Here is a 13,703-nt window from a genome sequence, read left to right as displayed (position 1 = left end):
GGATTATATGTGATGAAATCCAAGAATTTAAAAAATCTTCCTATTTTTGGTTTCTAAAAGTTGGCAGGTATGAGGTTGATTTATAAGGTTGTCTCAGCTAAACGTGGGTGGTGAAGCTTAAAAGGAAGAAAAAACTAAGTTAATGAAATGGATAGCTAAAAATGGGATCGCGGTCGAATATGATAGGATATGAGACTCGCCTTGTTTAGCGTGCTGGTTGTATGTTGTGAGAAGAGTTGTGGACGAGTGAAATGGGTGTGAGTAAGTTGAGTGAGTGTGAAGGTCGAGTGGGAGGAATGGGAAGAGGAGGGGGAGAAGGAGAGAGGAATGGAATGGAAGGGATGGGAAGGCGGAGTTCAAGGCCGGTCAGGGGGCGGAGTGGCGGTGGTGTGGGACATAGAAGAGTGTTTTGGAGAGCGTAAAAGATCGATTTCCTCTCCGTGATTTTGATATCTTTCAAGGCTTCGATTAGAAAATCGAAAAGGATATTAGGTTTTTCTGAAATTTCATTAAGGTTTAGATTAGGATTGAAAAATTGATCTAAGTGAATAAAACAGTTTTCCGTAACATCGAGTAAAGGGCCTTTGTTTATGTTTTTGAGAATTTCTAGGTCTTGTTCTATGGTAGTGAAATTATGCTTTGAGTCATGTATGTGTTCGCCTATAGCAGAAAACCTATTATACTTAATGGCATTGGCGTGTTCTAGGTATCTAACTTTGAAGCTTCTTCCAGTCTGTCCAATGTATGAGGAAAAACAGTTATTGCATTGGAAACAGTAAACACCTGATTTTGCGTGAATGTCGGATTTGTTTATTGATTTTGTATTGTGAACTATGTCCATATTTCTATTGTTGGTTCTGTACGATATTTTAATATTATGTTTCTTGAAGATGTTAGTTACACTGTGTATGTTTTCATTAAAAGTGAAGGTGGCGTATAGGGCAGGGTTAAGTCTTTCTTTGGTTAATGTTGTCTTTAGTCTATACTATATCACCAAACTTTACACATCATTCTTCTAGCTTTTAATGAGAAAACAGCCTATCATTTGTATTTTGCAATGTATGTATTATCTATAAAACTTTTATGACATGTACTATGCCCACTTCGTGATTTCTAGCTGATGATGACGCCATTGAGCGTCAAAACCGGTACTAGTAATAATAAATATGTTGTGAACACCTTGTACAACACATTTTGTATTGAATAGGTTGAACCTTCTTGAATTCTAATTGTGAGGTTATTAAGCCGCATAAGCAGAGTCGCCCAATGACGACTTTTATACCTTTGTCAAATATTTATATTGGAAACTGTAAGTACTGCAGTACAATAATTTCTAAAATTATGAATCAGCTTGTCGCTTTGTAATAATATTGTAGTCCAGTGGCATTTCAAAATATACTAGCGTCTATTCTACATTACCTATCTGTGAGAGTACATACTAATTTCTCTGGCTCAAACCAGTAGCAAATCTGTGGAGATTCACCATCTATTGTTCATAATTGGCTGGGAGACATCGTGCAGTGCTAGTTTTACTTTGGAAAATGAAGTGTGAGCTGTCCACATCCGTTGCCTACGAGATATTAGAGGCCAGGAAATACAGCACACTAGACTCGGCCCCAAGATACTTCCGACTACCATCACTAGAGATCTCTTTACTAAGCTATCTCGCCTGCTCATTACCACATGTTCAAATACAAAACAAAAAACAAAAAAAAACCAATTCATTAAAACTAGTAATTTCAGAAGACACTAAAGAGGTATGAGATAAAAATTGACCCAGAGCAATTGTATCAGTTTCTACGACGTATTTCTTACACTATGCTAACATGAAATAAGTAATTCACAAAACCTTTATGATAAATTAAAACAAATGTATCAGCAACATTGTTTACAAGGACCATTTCATTTCATCTTCTACAAATACCGGTATTGTATATATTGTGTGACGTACTTGTACATGTCTGTCTGTTAGGTCTTCAGCCCAGAGGCTGGTTGGATCCTCAAAGAGCACCACCAAAGGTTATGCAGTTATAAGGAAACCGCAAAAACCAATGGCAGCACCAAAATGAGGCGTACTAGGCAAGACGAGGAGTGAGGTAGTTTGCCATTGCTTTCTTCACTGGGTCAGAAAGTGCTATTGCAGCACGCTGACCCTATGAGCAACACCTTTCATAACACTCAGGTGCACTAGTCGTGCTCTGAATGTCATTACTCAGCACCATACGCCAGCAGCTTCCATATTGTCACAGCCATGGACGAGACTAGGACTTCAGTGGAAGCTACACTTTACTTTGGCCTGTGCTAAGAGATGGATACAAAAGTACTGTATCCATAAAGAAATGGCAGCAGGCAAACTTGTACATAAGATTAGATTACCTGAACTGCAGGAAGCTATCATAATTTCAGCACTTAGCGGTTCAGTGGTTTCGGAAATTTCCTTGATGCGATTATCCAGAATCAGTTTCAGAAACTTTGTAAGTATTATTTTAACTAGTCTTTTCTGGTCGCTACAACCAACATAGTGAAAGCATTGCAGGAATTTGGGCACAGCATAGACAATTAGCTTATTTACGAGATTTGTTTTTCCCAAGTAATGCAAAGCGGAGCATGTGAATTTTAAAGTATTTAGGAAATACACAAGCTTTCTTCATGGATACCACATTCTATTTAGGTGCGTTAGAGGACTATCACTGGTGGCTGATGATAGGCAGGTTTCACGTTGTGTATGCTCCTCGGCCACTCTTACCAAATGGCCAGCTATCATTGCCTGGGAGAAAAGCTCCTAAACGACCATTTTTACCATTCTTTTCTATTTGGTTTACTTTTTGGTGAAGTTCAGATACCTTCTGATTCTGATTTCATCACCGTATCCTACTTCTCAATTTAAAGATTGTGTTTTTAAAATCTGATATTTAATTTTCTCATTAATAGATATTTAAATTTATCACAACAACTCTTAGCCTTTCCTTGAAACAGGAACAAGACTTGTACTCCTTTTTTTCTTTGTGGCTGACGTAGAATAGTTATTTGCTGAAAATATGACATGTTCATTGTTATCTGAATCAGAAATTTTACTAAATTTTGGTGGCAATACGTTATTTCTGGGAGCTGGATCCTTTCTACGTTTGGCACTTTTGTGTTTGTGAACAGGATGCACATTAAAAACAGAAGGAAATTTGTTTGATATGATTACACTGAAATCTGATGTATTAAAATGCAAGCTACAAGCTCGGGAAGGATTGTTAGGTACTCAGAGATATCCATCCTACTTTATCACCTTGGCTAGAAATAGCTGGTCTGCATTTCTCTCTTAAACTGCACTCCAAAGTGAAACTATAGAACATCACATTTTCTTGCTTTTTAGCGGTATCCAAAGTACATAGAGGTACACAACCTTCACAGACCGTCGCAGGCACTCACCGACAGAAACAGTACTCATAATAAATTACATAAGGTCAACATAGCATCACAACATTAAAGTTCGCCTGGAACAGAAACCTGACATCTAGTGGCCAAACCGTAAACACGGTCTTGCCTTCTTTTCAGCAATAAATTAGTAGCTATATCCCGGTCTTGTATATATTGTAGGCATCGCCACAGCTAACCTTACAACCCACAATTTTTAACTCTTGCTTTAGCTTTCAACTGACACATTTCACTCGTGACTGCACATCGAAACTCTCTCTTTTCATGCACATATTCGCTTACCCTGCTTTTTATTTCTAGAAACTTTGCTTTCTATCTGTTACTGTTTGTTTATTGAAGCCGCTTTATTTCTCCTCCTATCATGTACGCAACTTGTCTACATTGTACTTTCTTTCCACACACACGATAACCAATTTACTGTGCTCTTCAGTAATGTGGAGCTTTTCTTAAGTAAGAAATCACACTGTCCATCCTGAACATATACTACTGCTGAAATTGATGCCGTGACATGTTGTGTATGCACTATGCTGTTCGTCTCTTGCTTTTGTCAGGAACAGAGTTGCCAAAAGAGTGAGCTGAGAAATACTAACTTCCAGATTTCTGTATGTCAGGAGCATTGTACCAGCCTTGATGTAAATACTACCTGCAACCCACTTTTCTACTGCCAGCTTTTGAGAAAAATATGTAGGGATTATTAGTGCATATTCAGTATTTTAATTGTTTTTAAACTCTTTCCTTTTCTTGTTTATGGGGACCTTTTCAGCATATGCACTTATTATAAGAAACAGGCATTTATGGGGAAAGTTGCCAGCTTTCATTAAATAAAAGGTTTGGATATTAGCCCTCTTATGTAGAACTTTGCTATTGTTGTCCCTTTTCTTTTAGTATTATAATCATAGTGCAGAAACTGCCGGGTAGCAAACGGCGTTCTTGCATTTCTGCTAGTGTCGTACTATTATTTTTTGTATAAAGGGATAATCTTAATATCTAAACCTTTACTTGAATTTGCCGTGTAAATCTTAGTGACCATGGCAGCTAGGTTCAATGATGGGTGACATGTACTCTGTCGCTAGGTTGTAACTTTTTCACAACATCGAAGTCTTGACGGGCAGGCAGATAGGATGCTGCTCAGCTTATTGTATTTTCTTGTCTTTTTTAAAAATCATGTTTTTTAAATTTCAGACTTAGCTGCTCATCTGTGCAACACATGAGAGACATCGTTGGTGCCACCAGTGTTAAACACCAACAATACATGAGTGGCTTTTTCTGGTTTGACTCCAGGCCTGGCACACATTTTATGACTAAAATATGGCAACTCTCAGAGTTGTCAGGTCCCATCTATACACATGGCAACGTACTGGAGACGTCCTAGTTGAGCACCAATCGATGTCTCTTTGTGAAGAACATGAAGCAGACAAAAACAGTATTTTCCATTTTTGTGGAATTATCCCATTTTAGTCAAGAGTGATGTAATATCTGTATTCTGTTTTGACTTACCAGATGGTAGAGAAACCACCTTTTTCTTTGCCTATGTTGCTTTATTCACTCTTTCTCTCCTTTCTCTTGTAATCACTGTCATCTTGCTTTTCTCCATCTAATATTCTTCCCCATTCTTCAATATTTGCCATTTACAGGATATATATTTTGGTACCTTTCTCAGACTGTTACTTATAGGTGTGTGGGAAAGCTGTAGCAGTGACCTTTCCTACAGCAAAATTTGTCTTCATAGCTATCTCATACTCCCAGAGGTTATCTTTATTTTGTCTCATAATTAAGGTAGGCTTTAGTGATCTTCTGAAACCAAACTACTGCTGTTGATGAAGTTACATCATCCTGTATTACTACTTTCTATAATTTTGCTGGTCACCATATGCAGTTTCCAGGTGTTGGCCAGGTCTGCTTCGAACATAAACCTCTGCATTTCCTCTTGCCTTCCCACCACTTCTCCCTTGTCACTCTTGCCCAGTCCTCCCCTCTTGTCTGTACACACTCTCCCACTCCTCTTATCCACCTGTCCCTTGGTCTTCTGGGTCGTTTTTCTGTTATCTCCATTTCATGCATCCTCTTTGGTATCGTTTTCTCTGTCATTCTCTTCATGTATCCATACCATCTAAGTGTAGATGCCTCTGTCCTGTTCTGTAGTGGCTCTTCTTTTACTATATCTCTAACCTTCTCATTTCTCATCTTATCCATTCTTGTCACTCCTGTACTGCTTCTCAGAAATTTCATTTCAGTTGCCTGTATACTAGTCACAGCTTTCTGGCTTATTACTCAAGTTTCTGCTGCATACGTCAGAATAGGTACATGGTACGTCCTGTACATCACTTCTTTACTCCTCTGAGAGACACCCTTGCTCAAATCAGGCTTCTGACACTTTTTAGGAACGCTCCTGCTTGTCTTCCACTCTCTTATTTCTTTATCATTTCTTCCACTTTATGATGTCCGGCTCCAAGGCTAAAGGGTTAGCATGCTATTCCCGGTAGGGTCGGGAATTTTAACCATCATTGGTTAATTTCGCTGGCACGAGGCCTGGGTGTATGTGTCGTCATCACCATCATTTCTTCTTCATCACGACGTGCAGGTCACCTACGGGCGTCGAATCAAGACCTGCACCTGGCAAGCTGAACATGTCCTCGGACACTCCCGGCACTAAAAGCCATACGCCATTTCATTTCCACTTTATGATACTTCCCAGATACCTGAAACTCTCTACCTTCCTAAGTTGTTCCCCTCCATCCCTCTTATAAGTCTCTCCTTCTTCCTAGTTGTGATCACGATCTCGCTCTTTATAGCATTAAATTTCATTTCATATTGTTCCACTAACTGTTCCTGGATATCCTTTTTGTTTTCTTCTCAGAATAACAAACTCGTCTGCAAACGTCATGACTTTCATTTTTCCTTTCTCAATTCAGTGGCTTGGTTCTAAAAGGGCCAATGTCAAAAAAAACCTGTTTTTGAGCTATGAGCGTTTGAAGTTTTGCTTATAGTTTTCCAACTATTTTTTTCATACATACATACATACATACATACATTATCATTATAGACTGTTATGCCTTTCAGCGTTCAGTCTGCAAGCCTCTGAGAATTTACTAAACGTCGCCACAATCCTCGATTTGCAACTAGTGTTGTGGCCTCATTTAGTTCTATACCTCTTATCTTTAAATCGTTAGAAACCGAGTCTAACCATCGTCGTCTTGGTCTCCCTCTACTTCTCTTACCCTCCATAACAGAGTCCATTATTCTCCTGGGTAACCTATCCTCCTCCATTCGCCTCACATGACCCCACCACCGAAGCCGGTTTATGCGTACAGCTTCATCCATCGAGTTCATTCCTAAATTAGCCTTTATCTCCTCATTCCGAGTACCATCCTGCCATTGTTCCCACCTGTTTGTACCAGCAATCATTCTTGCTACTTTCATGTCTGTTACTTCTAACTTATGAATAAGATATCCTGAGTCCACCCAGCTTTCGCTCCCGTAAAGCAAAGTTGGTCTGAAAACAGACCGATGTAAAGATAGTTTCGTCTGCGAGCTGACTTCCTTCTTACAGAATACTGCTGATCGCAACTGCGAGCTCACTGCATTAGCTTTACTACACCTTGATTCGATCTCACTATATTGCCATCCTGGGAGAACACACAACCTAAATACTTGAAATTATCGACCTGTTCTAGCTTTGTATCACCAATCTGACATTCAATTCTGTTGAATTTCTTACCTACTGACATCAATTTAGTCTTCGAGAGGCTAATTTTCATACCATACTCATTGCACCTATTTTCAAGTTCCAAGATATTAGACTGCAGGCTTTCGGCACAGTCTGCCATTAAGACCAAGTCGTCAGCATAGGCCAAACTGCTTACTACATTTCCATCTAACTGAATCCCTCCCTGCCATTTTATGTTTTTCAGCAGATGATCCATGTAAACTACGAACAGCAAAGGTGAAAGATTACAGCCTTGTCTAACTCCTGTAAGTACCCTGAACCAAGAACTCATTCTACCATCAATTCTCACTGAAGCCCAATTGTCAACATAAATGCAACTAACTTTAAATAACTTTATACTTTCTTTGTGGAAATCACCTGAATAAACACTAATTTTTTTCTGTCGTATTCTTTAAAAATTGCCAGGTCTCTAATCTTTATTGGTAATCGAACATTATTGGCAAGGGCTTATTTAATTAAACATTAACTGTTCGTTTAGTACTTATCAGAGACATTGGCCTTTTAACATATTGCAAGCCAGGATAAAACGCGTTTGTATAAGTTAATATCTCAGTTTCGATGAAAAATGACATTGGTCCTTTTAGAACCAAGCCACAGAATTTTCCTTGCCACTTTGTTTAGTTCGTCCATTACTACAATGAAGAGCAAAGGTGACAGAGTATTTCCTTGTCTTAATCCACTCTTTTGCTCAAACCAGTTTGTTCTCTCTCCTACTTTCACACAACTGACACTCCCATAGTACATCTCCCACACTTTTTATTGTCTGCTTCCTGACACCTTTTTTCTGTAAGGCTACCCATACCTTTTTTCTGCATACACATTCGTATGCTTTCTTGAAGTCCAAGAAGGCTATCAGTAGATCTTTACCCCACTCATAATGATGCTCTCGTAGTTGTCTTACTGAAAATATAAGGTCTACTGTGGACCTTCCTGATAGAAGCCATACTGCTCTTCTCATAATTTTTCTTCCACCCTCTGAGTCTGTTCTCCAGAATCTTCTCAAATACATTTGCACAGTGACATATCAATATGACTCCCCTATCGTTTTTAAAATCTTCCCTATTCTGTTTCTTGAAGACAGGTATGATTATCCCCTTATTCCAGTCTTCCTCTCCTTCCATACTACTTTCAGCATATGATAAAGCCACTGTTTCCCTACCTCTCCTGCTGCCTTCACCCTCTCGGTGCTCACTTCATCTAAACCTGGGGCTTTCCCTCCTTTCATCTTGTCCAGTCCTACCTCCACTTCTCCCCATGTTAAGTCCTTTTCCATCTTTCTTCTTTCCTCCTCAGTGCAGCCTTCTGGGTTTAGTAAATCTTCAAAATACTCCTGTGTTTAATTTCCATTTTTATCTATCATTATAATATCTTTCTTCATGCCTTTCCTCTTACTCTTGACCATTCCATACAGTACTTTATTTCCTTTGCTGTCTTCTTCCATCATGTTTGTCCACTTTTTCATCCATTTCTTCTTCTCCTCTGTTACAACCTTTTTAGCTTCTTCCTTTTTGGTCTTCTGTTTGGTCTTGTCTCCATTGTCCTCTGTTGAAACCACAGTCTAAAAGCTTTATTCTTCTTCCCAACTGCCACTTTGACTGTCGTTCTACCATGGGGTCTGCTTGCATCTTTTCCTGGTACTAGTTCTCCCACAAACTTCCTCTGCAGCTTTTATTAATGTCTTATTGAATATTTCCCATTCCTCCTCTCCTGCTTTTGTGTATATGATGGTAAGTTCAATCTTATTTTTTCCAGTTATATTCTTCCTTGGTTTTCTTCTCCTACAGTTTCCATATTTTGATAAGTCTTTCTTGCTTCCCTGTCCTCTTTCCTTCCTTCATTGTCCTCAGTTTCATTACCAATGGACTATGATCACTATCTAGGGCCACTGATGGTATTACCCTTTCATCTGTAACATTCCTCTTCATTCCACAGTAAGTAGATCATGTAATCCACGATGGATTTACTAGACCAGTCACTGCTGTACCAGGTTATCTTATGGTTTTCTCTCTTTTTGAACCATGAGTTCCCAACCATCATTCCATTTCTTTTGTACAAATCTAGTAGCTTTTTCCCCATTCTTCTGCTCCAAGTATGTTCTCATATCCCTTCCTTTCTATGCATACATGGGCTTTCAAGTCTTCCATTACTGTGTTACTTTGGCCATTCAACAGTCTCTCCAATTTTTCCTCAAAGTCATCTATATCCTGTTGCATGCATCCTACTTGTACTATTTCCCAACTTTTATTTTGACTTTCATAATTGTGATTCCTTTCTGATTTATAAGTTCTTTAAGCTAAGAACTGTGCAGTGAACAAGTATCATTCTATTTTTATAATTTATTTGTAAATCGTTATTTTGTTACAGAGGCTGATTTGGAAGGCAAGAGCCCTGATGAACAGGAGATGATGAAGTTGATGGGGTTTTGTGCTTTCGATACAACAAAAGGGAAGAAAGTTTCTGGCAATGAGGTCGGAACTGTGCATGTTATTCTTAAAAGGAAATACCGTCAGTACATGAACCGCAAAGGTGGTTTCAACAGGCCTCTTGATTTTGTGGCTTGATGCAGGTTGATTGAAGAGACTGAAGTGAAATTTTTCATTATTTTCTTTTGTGGAAATAAGTTTTCTGAGAACATTTTGTTTATTCTTCCTGTTATATGTATCTTATCATAAGTTTTCAAATACATAATGTAGAACTCATTTGTTTTCCTGTTTGGAGCAGTGAATGACACTGGTATACTGATTTCATAGAACTGAAGACCTGGACATACTAGCAGTACTCGACCTGCATTGAAGTTGGAATTAGATTTGTGAACTGTAGGTAAGAATAATAAACAGTCCAACAATAACTTAACCTCCTATAAATCTCTGTCACATTTCATTTCTCCCTCCGCCCAATATATCAGTATTGCCGGCCATGACTAGGGAACATTGTACTTTCATATAAAACTACTTCCATATAAAAAAATATGATGGTTGTTGATAATTCTCACACCAAATCACCCTAGCTTTACTGTGCTGACATGCGAGTATCCCTGTCTGCATGCTGAAAATGCTCCTATAGCATATAAAAATGCAATTTTCTCATGAACTGTTAGGTACAAAGAAGTTTAATTCTAAATCCTGCAGGTGATAGACTACAGTAGAACCTCGATAATTAGAAATCGGTTGATTCAAAATCCCGCCTAATTCAAAGCAGCTCTCGTTCTCAGAAACCTGAGGTACGGTTTTGCATGATATTTAAATTGTTTAATTCGAAATGCGTATAATTTGTCATTCGAAGAACAATGTCGGTCCCATTACCGAAATTCAAACTTTAAATTCGAAACTGCCCTTACATAAAAAAACAGTATTTTACAGAGGAATTTAAATTCAGAATTTATTCATGATAGAATGTGTCTTCCGGAGCTTGCAGGGGTAGCTTTCAAGTCTGAGGGTTTGATCTCTAATCCGTATCAACCTTCATCTGGCGTCCCACAGGGATCACTGTTAGGGCCTCTTCTATTTGTTTTGTTTCTAAATGATATTAGTACAGTCATTCAGAGCAGTGAGTGTCTCTTGTACACTGATGACTTGAAACTGTACAAAGTCATAGAAGAAGACAGTGATGGTGATTGTCTACAAGAGGATCTGAAGCAAATATGCGAGTGGTGTGATAAGTGGTCCCTTAAAGTGAATAAATTCAAGTGTGGTGTCATGTCATTTACTTGGAAATTAACACCTGTATGTTACAGATATAAAATCAGTGGAGAAAGTTTAAATCGTATGGAGGAGTTTAATGATCTAGGTGTAATTCTTAGTAACAGGAATGGCTTATCCTTTGAGAAACACATCAATGGTATTATAAAGAAAATTTTCAGACTCCTGGGGTTTGTCAAAAGAAATTGTAAAGATTTCAGTAATATTGCATGTGTCAAAACACTGTTTTGTTCCCTAGTGAGACCCTGTCTCGAGTATGGTTGTGAGGTGTGGCTCCCGTATCAGAAAGGCCACATACACCATCTTGAGAGAGTACAGATAAGGTTCATGAAGTGAATTAGTTTTTGATTCCTGGGCATGCCACTCTCTTCAAGCAGGTATAAAGAATTTGTAAACATTCTTGGAATGAATATGCTGACAACGCGCCGAAAATGTGCGAACGCAATGTTAGTGATTAAATGCTTGAAGAGTAAAGTGGACTGTCTGGCTATACTGGGGTTGATCCCACTTCATGTTCCAAGCAGACGAACAAGGCAGATATGTACATTCCACCTGCCCAAATGTAGGACGGTTGCACATGAAAATTCTTGGTTCATGCAAGCCCTTAGGACCATAAATCAGCTGGAAGGGTCACTCAACTTTTTTACAACTCTTCCACTACAATTCGGAAAGTTCTTCTCATGGGTAGAACTTGATAATTTTGTAAATTTGTAAATAATCTGTAGAAAACACGTGAAGATTTATATTTTTTATATATTTGTATATATATTATTTAATTTAATTTTTTAATTAATTTAATTATTTTATTTTATTTCAAATTTAATTTTCTATTACATCATCTGTAATTGAGACATCCTGTAGGTGATAAATAAATAAATTTTATTCTATTCTATTCCGTACTTTTGCTCACTTCGGTGTGTGTACAGTGTGCTTCATATTTGCTAAGTTTGAGTAAAATCGTAATTCTTTTGTATCTAGCATTTTAGGAAACGCCACAATATCACGTGGCAGGTAGTGTGCAGAGAAGCAGAATCCGCGAACACTGGCGATGCCGACAGTTGGCGAAAAAGCGTGACTTACATAATCAATTCGTACACACTGAACAGTATTGTCGATGCCGATGAAAGATTTTTTTTAAATGCCGAGCCCAAATGGACTTACGGTTTTAAAGGAGAGAAGTGCCAGCCGTGAAATCGTACAAGGGTGGGGGGTATTGTACTGTGTTGCAATGCACACGGAAACAAGAGACATCCTCCCCTCGTCATAGGAAAGTTTAATAGGCCACAATATTTTAAGGGCGTCGGGCATTTTCCGTGCAAATACAAGGCATCTAAAAATGCAAACAGTACAGTAATCCAAAGAATAAACCATTTGCACAGAGGAACCAGCATAATTTGCCCTTGTCTTTGAATCTTGAGTTTTTTCTTTTGTTGCATGGGGGTTACGTTTGCCAGTGTTCTATCCAAGTGCATTATTTGAATAATGTAAATGCACCTCGTTGGATACATTTCAGAAATACTTTTCTACGACATTTGAAAGGTTTAAACTGTGAATCAAGGTGATTGCATGCATTAATGGGTCTTAGAACACCACAAAATAACTTCAAAAATAAAAGGACTCAGATACGTAGACGACACGTTTGGAATAATTGACAGTAATCTCAACAATAGCAATGAAATCTTAGATTTTTAAACACCCTCGATCAAAATATCAAGTTCACTAAGGAGGATGAGGTCAACGGATCCATAAATTTTTTAGACTTAACTATAACACGCGAAAAGAACACATTTGATTTCCAAATTTACAGAAAACTCAACCACACCCTAATAACAATAAAAAATTCATCAATACACCCTAACTCCCATAAACAAACTACTTTTTACAGTTTAATTTACAGAGCCTTAAAAATCCCACTATCACCTAAGAATCTAAAAACAGAAATTCATTATATTAAAAATTTAGCAAAATTCAACGGTTTTAAAATAGAAATAATCAACCAAATAATTAATAAATTAAAATATAAACTAGCAACAAACCTCGTCCCTGATAAACCCAAAAAATCTAAATTCGCCACTTTTACTTACAATAATCCAGGCATTTACCAAGCAACAAACCCTCTGAAAAAACAAAACTTTAACATTGCCTTTAAGACAACAAACACCAACCGTAGCCTGTTTTTTTATCACAATACACTCAACATAAACAATAGTATGTACTCAAACTCAGGCACATACAGGCTCAAATGCACGCAATGTGAAAAATCATATATTGGGCAAACAGGCCGGAGCTTCCTTACTAGATATCAGGAGCACTATAATGCCGGTAGACATAACAAGTTTTCAGCCATGGGTTCTCATAAGAAAGATACAGGTCATCATTTCACAACTATCGAACAGGACCTTACAATCATCAAAATAGTAAGCAAAGGAAAATTAATGAACGAATTAGAAAACATTTACATATATCTGGATCAACATTACCACAAAGACCTAAATCTCAATGATCCCGTTGAAATAAAAAATCCCTTATACGAGACTTTACCCAATTTATTACAATCTTTAAATCCAAATTTAAACAAAATCCTTAAAAATCTTAAACTAACTTCCAATAAAGATCCCACCTTCCCCTTAAAGGTAACTCCCTCCGTCCCTGCCCCTGCTAATCCTCCACGGCCAATAGCGCGTAAGCTTAACGCTCCGCCCATCTCGTCTTCTCCATTATAGCCCTCTCGCTCAATTTCACATCTTCAACAGCCAATAGCGCGTAAGCTCAACGCTCTGCCCATTTCCTTTCCCCCATCACACCCCCCTTTCTCAGTTCCACACAGATACACAGATACAACACACGACATT

General features: G+C 38.1%; 1 protein-coding gene across 2 annotated transcripts in view; it reads left to right on the top strand.

The window, feature by feature from the left end:
• Positions 1–10,017, top strand: part of ytr (U4/U6.U5 small nuclear ribonucleoprotein 27 kDa protein yantar) — a 50,814-nt gene extending 40,797 nt beyond the window's left edge. For both annotated transcript variants that reach the window (XM_068227965.1, XM_068227964.1), the window contains exon 5: positions 9,518–10,017. In XM_068227965.1, the coding sequence (XP_068084066.1) occupies positions 9,518–9,714 (197 nt within the window). In that variant the 3' untranslated portion in view covers positions 9,715–10,017. The remainder of the gene's footprint in view (positions 1–9,517) is intronic.
• Positions 10,018–13,703: the final 3,686 nt, after the last annotated feature.

This window comes from Anabrus simplex, chromosome 5 (genome assembly GCF_040414725.1).
Source record: "Anabrus simplex isolate iqAnaSimp1 chromosome 5, ASM4041472v1, whole genome shotgun sequence".
Lineage (NCBI taxonomy): Eukaryota > Metazoa > Arthropoda > Insecta > Orthoptera > Tettigoniidae > Anabrus > Anabrus simplex.
This window is presented reverse-complemented; position numbering and strand designations above follow the sequence as displayed.